Here is a 5,651-nt window from a genome sequence, read left to right as displayed (position 1 = left end):
ACTGCGATAAAAGCAAAATGTCAATTTCCTCTCGCTCGTCATCGGAAGTATCCGGCTCTTTCCGAGCTCTCGTCTTCCTCTCCCTCTTCAACACAGACCGCACAGCCAATCTGATTAATCCAGGAGCTGGTGTCGGTTCAAAACAACACTTCTGGCCCGGCTAAGTGGCAGATGAGCATCACTGCATCATGTATTATGCAAAATGCTGAAGCACGGCCAAAAGAGGGTCCTGGGACACGTCAGTGCGGCGGTGCAACATACAACAGACGGATCGATATGTTTTTGTCCCCCAGAATTGATTAAAACCCTTCTCTAACCTTTACAATTACAGCGGGCGCTTTTAGAAAATGGGTTCATGTGACACTTAGTTTAGTGGAAATCAAAAAACTGTTTTTCAATTAAAATGCACTATTAGTGTCAAAGCTCTGCTCACTTTCTGTTCAACTATGTTAACTATGTAGAAAGTTGTTGTTGTTTTCAATTTAAAAAACTTTTTTTTTTCCAATACAGAAGGATTTGTTTCCTTTTAGCTCTGCTAATGTTAGCCTTCAGCTAATGAGATGAAAATAAATGTGGCCCATCACTGTGTCATACTGCCTTCAAGTTCATTGCATATTTATCAACTCAAAGAAGTATCGGGTACTACCGTCGCCAAATGAATGTCCCTAAAGGAAGCAGTGTGAACAGGAAGTTGTTTATTTTACTCTTACCTTTCTTGGATATGATGATGCGCAGCAGCGGAGTAGCTGAGGAGACAGCTTTGTGGAAGTTGTCATCATTGTTGATCGGAAGGAGGTCCCCGTGAACGTCGGCGTATCCCAGGATTACGTCAACACCGGGGATGTGATGGATGGTCTGAAGGAGGTGGTAGAACTCCTTAAAGCCGCCGGGGCCATTCCTCTTTAGAGCGAAACGGCGGTACTCTGCCTCAAACTGCGGGAGATAAGCAAAACATTATTTAGAAATCAAAGAGATCAACGTCATGTGTTCAACGTCTTTGAACAAACATTAACATTTCAGAAAATATAGTAATACTTTAAAGGGTCAATATGTCAACACAAACTGCAGTTTTTTTTTACAGACCTTGAAGTCTATGCCAGCATGGACAGATTTTATTCATTTGAAAAACTCAAAATAATGAAAAAAAATTTGAATAATATAATTTGTCTGGATGTATTACTTTTGCAATTATGGATTCAATAAAACTCAAACTTTAGGTATAATGTAAATAAAATCTCATTTACACAATGCTGTCTGCTTTAAATGAAAACTTCCTCAGCTGCAAAGAAATCTAAATGATGTAATAAAAACAAACCCCAACAATTGTCCTGAAATCTGCACATTTGCTATGAGAGAACTCTGGTCAGATGGCTGTGAAATTAAAATACAATAAAAATATATGGTTTCAATAACCTCCAAAAGCCTCTTTCAAAGAATTCTACAAAGAAAATATTTTTTTTCCTCCCCCTTTTTTTCCTCCCAGATTTCCTTCCTCTTCTCAAGTTTCAGAGCAGCAGAGGTTAGCCTCCACCAGCCCAGCAGATAACATATGGACCTTCTCATGGAGGGGTTATCAAATGATCAAGTCTTAGGAGTCACTCTTTTTTGGCTTATGTGACCATGCAAAAAATAGCTATTAGCATGTCACTAATAGCTAGCTGGGATGCTATGTTGAACAGAAACAGTGTACAGAACAGACAGATGTCTTGCTGTGGGAAACCATTAGTACATAAAAGCCCAGCAGCGTTTTCCATTAACATGTCATTACTGTATGTAATTAGAAATGTGTTTTTGAAACAGGCTTTTATTGTGAAATATTTGTCATCATAACAGACGTCGTGCCAGTAGCCCCTCTTTATCCTTCTGTTACTGTGATAGTGCACTATTTACACAGTTCATACTCCTGCCCTGTATCAGTGCCTCGTCCACCATTGGTTATCCAGCAGGGTTGTGTGCATTAAATCAAATACACAGTGTGGAATTTTTGTTTTGACGCTTCACAAAGGGAGGCTTACGGAGTCCATTCACTTCCATGAACAGCAGCAGAAACCAGGCTGCCGGTGATCCCCAACATACTGTGACTTTGTTTGCGATTGTTTCACCCGTGCCTGATTGTGCAGGGCTGGAGAACGTGTTATTCTGGGTGAGGACTTGAAAACGAATAATTAAGCCACGGGGAAATGCTCAAGTTAAATGGCTTATTACAGGGGGAGGCTGGTGTTTTTTTGTAATTGCGTAAATAGATTAGCAGGGCGATTGCCTCAGTTCATTGTTCATACAGGGCTGCTGGCAAGTACTTTTAATTGGGAATGCTTAAATAGAACACATTTTTTTTGTAATTGGGATTTTGATAACATCCCACTGTGAACAGGGCACAGACAATTCAAGAAGGTAAAGCCGTAATTCTTTCCAGCACTTTTTTTTAATTAATCCTCTTTTGTCTTGTCTTGTTTTTACCAAATCTCCCAAAAAACAAATCAGGTTTGAATGGGTTGCGTTTCAGTTAATGAGCAATTACTCCTGGATCAAAAAAATGTCAAATATGTCCTCCTCATGAATATGTTGAAATACGAGTTCTATTCCATTCTAGACTCTTGTGTAAAGTACATGGAACTGAATTGATTGCATCTATAATTTGCTTGTTTGTGGTCAGGTAACTGTTGTGTTGTTTACACGTTGAGTAAGGTGAAACTAGCATCCTGAAACATAATCAAAGGAAACTGATGAACTGTTCCTATGACTCAGTCCAGTTATTAACTGTCATGCACTAGATACCTGGCATTTTTCAACAGTTAGTCACAAATGACAAAACATCCTGATAACTCAAGCTGCCGAAATCTCCTGGATCGAAACGTCATCGACGTCTGTAAAATGTTCAGAGTCACTCAAACGTGTAGGTAAAGTACATAAACTGATGCGATGACTGAGCAGATGAAAAGGTGAACACACAACAATAGGACCAGGAGCACAGTCTGACTGGTTGTGCTTGAAAATTCACTCAGTCAGTCTGAAAAAAACAAACATACCCGTAAACACATGCAGGCTGACTTCAAAGGTGCGTTTGTGCTGCTGTTCATACTGTAGCACAGACAAAGTAACTTAAAGTCATTTAAATCTAATATGAAAACTTACTCCGCACTCAATCAATCAATCAGCAAATATGTTGTAAACAACTCTCTCAGGTTGTGAGTGCCAGTCATGCACCGTGCAACCCACCATGCATCCCCTACTTTCTCTATGTAACTCTCATGCACCGTGCAACCCACCATGCATCTCCTACTTTCTCTATGTAACTAGTGTTTTCTCTATGTAACACTAATTATAAACTACAATATATGAGTGGAAAAATGCTTCATGACATTTTAAATTACCCAAGGAACTTGGGTAAATCATACACTACTTAGTATAGGCCAGGTATAAGAGTACAAGCTGATCAGAGTAACAATAACAAACTGCATCAGAGACACAGCTGCTCATTTCTCTGTTTTTTTTCCACAGTCATGTTTTCTTCAGCTTTTACTATCCTTAATATTCTAACAAATACTCATTCAAATACTTCCGTTTGAGTTGTACTGTACGCAGGGTCAGTGGACTCCTACCACAGGTCTCTACTCGTTCCTCATCCAGGTCTGTACAGTCTAGAATCGAGTATCTGCCCCATGAATCGACTAATGAGTTAGTCGTTAGAGGCAGCGTGCACTGCAGAGCCCTGGAGTAGGACAGTCTACTGAGGGGGGCCGAGAGGGGGGAACTAAGTGATGAAAGTCAACACTGAAACTAAAAGAGGGTTAGTAGATATTAACAGATGGAGAAGGAAGACGTGAAGGAGTGAATGCGGACCAACAGCAGCAGCAGGAGGAGGTGGAGGCTCAGCTCTGGCTCCCAGCTCACCTCAGAGCCTCCACTGTGACAGGGCCCCCCCCCGTCAGCCGCTGCTGCCGTTTCTAAAAAAAAATAATTCTACGAAAAAGCTAACACACGTGTATGTATTAGTGTGTATTTGCGTCAAAAAGAGACACAGACGTGTCACGTTTGTGTTGTGTTTCGGATAAACCAGAGCTGTCAGTGCTGTTTAAAGCCCCTGGTGGAACCGACCCTGCTGTACCCGTCATTTACGCTTCAACCACGGGGTCACGCCACGACAATTATTCGACTCCCCTCTCGTTTCTCCTCTCACTCACTTTGCTCTTGACCTCCACAACGTTGTCGGTGACTTTTAACGGTGTCCGGCTCTGCGGCTGCGACTGCTGCTGCTGTTGGTAGTGGTGGTGATGGTGCTGCTGCGGCTGCTGCTGCCTGGACATCCTGCTCCCCGGCTGGCTGCTCGGCTGAGCCACTGCGGATAAAACCATCCACCGCAGTTAGTTATGGTTTGCTGCCGCTGCCTCCTCCTCCTCCTCCACCACCTCCTCTTCCTCCTCTGTCCTCGGGTGAAATTAAACCAGCATTGAGAACATAAGAGCAGGTGGTGCCGAAGCGAAAGCGCTCGTTATTATTATTATTATTTTTAAATATCGCGTTAGTTCCTCTCTTTCGCTGTGTAAGTCTCGTGCTGTCCGGCGTCAGCTCGTTTACTGCCGCCACTGTCCTCTTCGACAGGTGGAGCCCCGTATAATCCAGTGTCAGCTGCGATGTGATGGAGCGAGGTGCTTGGGTGACCTCCTCCTTCTGCTCCTCCTTCAGCCCCCGCCTCCTACTTCCCCTCAAACCCGAACAGACTGGAACGCAAGAACGTAGGGGGCGGGGCTTAATGACACTACCTTCCTCCACAGTTTCGTCAAATTGTTGTAAAACGTCGTCACAGATGAAAACAGAAATTATATTATATTATATAATACGACACAATATTATTTTTATATTATAATATATTATATTATTCTAATAATAATAACGACACCGACTTTTTAATTTTTTAATTTTTATTGCCAATTTAGGTTGATTCGAATCTACGGGGGCCCGTAAGGGAAAGTAGGGTTTCAAAAATACGATATAGACGATACTTTTGTTTGTATTAGCATGTTGTATAAGAGCCGTTTATTAGAAGTAATGCGAGAGCTGCATGTATTGGAAGTTAAAAAATGTTTTGAGAGAAATGTAACAATATCAAAATGTGTGTTAGAACCCCAGCTGTAGTTATTGTTTGTAGGTTTCTCAACTTTAGAACACTTTTGTTAGGATTTTCATATTTTTTAATAAACAGAACTGAAAAGTCCTTCTGGGTAAAATGAGACCAGTGTTTGTCCTTCTCTTCCTAGACTCTGATACTGATTACAGGCTGTGTTTTACATTCTCCCCATAGCTGTTCCTACTCTCAGGGATTGTTGAGAAACGTCCTTGTTGACTTGACTTCAAACTAACAAGCATACAGACTGTGTCTGGACAACAAGTCATTATTTTACAATAAAAAAACTGTACCTCACCTAAAAACCTTTGGGTCTTTTTTTTTATTGCAAATGATGTGTTCTTATGTTTAAACTAGGGTTACAATTTACTAATCCAGGGTTGTTTTGTACTACTTTGTTGACACAGACCAAACGGGGGTTGGAGGTGTTGTCGCTGTGTATTATTCTTGTGTAAAAATGTGTTTGATGACAGACTTGTGGTGTTACATTCTTTGCATTTCTGAACATCAAAAAGCATTAGCATTCCTG

At 41.3% G+C, this 5,651-nt stretch overlaps 1 protein-coding gene across 1 annotated transcript in view; it reads right to left on the bottom strand.

The window, feature by feature from the left end:
• pard6a (par-6 family cell polarity regulator alpha) overlaps positions 1–4,716 on the bottom strand; it is a 13,620-nt gene extending 8,904 nt beyond the window's left edge. The window contains exons 1-2 of the mRNA XM_008311539.3: positions 4,182–4,716; positions 711–933 (exon numbers count right to left, since the gene is read on the bottom strand). Of these exons, the coding sequence (XP_008309761.1) occupies positions 711–933; positions 4,182–4,352 (394 nt within the window). The 5' untranslated portion in view covers positions 4,353–4,716. The remainder of the gene's footprint in view (positions 1–710; positions 934–4,181) is intronic.
• Positions 4,717–5,651: the final 935 nt, after the last annotated feature.

This window comes from Cynoglossus semilaevis, chromosome 6, assembly GCF_000523025.1.
Source record: "Cynoglossus semilaevis isolate Cse_v1.0 chromosome 6, Cse_v1.0, whole genome shotgun sequence".
NCBI classification, from domain to species: domain Eukaryota; kingdom Metazoa; phylum Chordata; class Actinopteri; order Pleuronectiformes; family Cynoglossidae; genus Cynoglossus; species Cynoglossus semilaevis.
The sequence above is the reverse complement of the archived record's forward strand: the minus strand, read 5'-3'. Positions and strand labels throughout refer to the sequence as shown.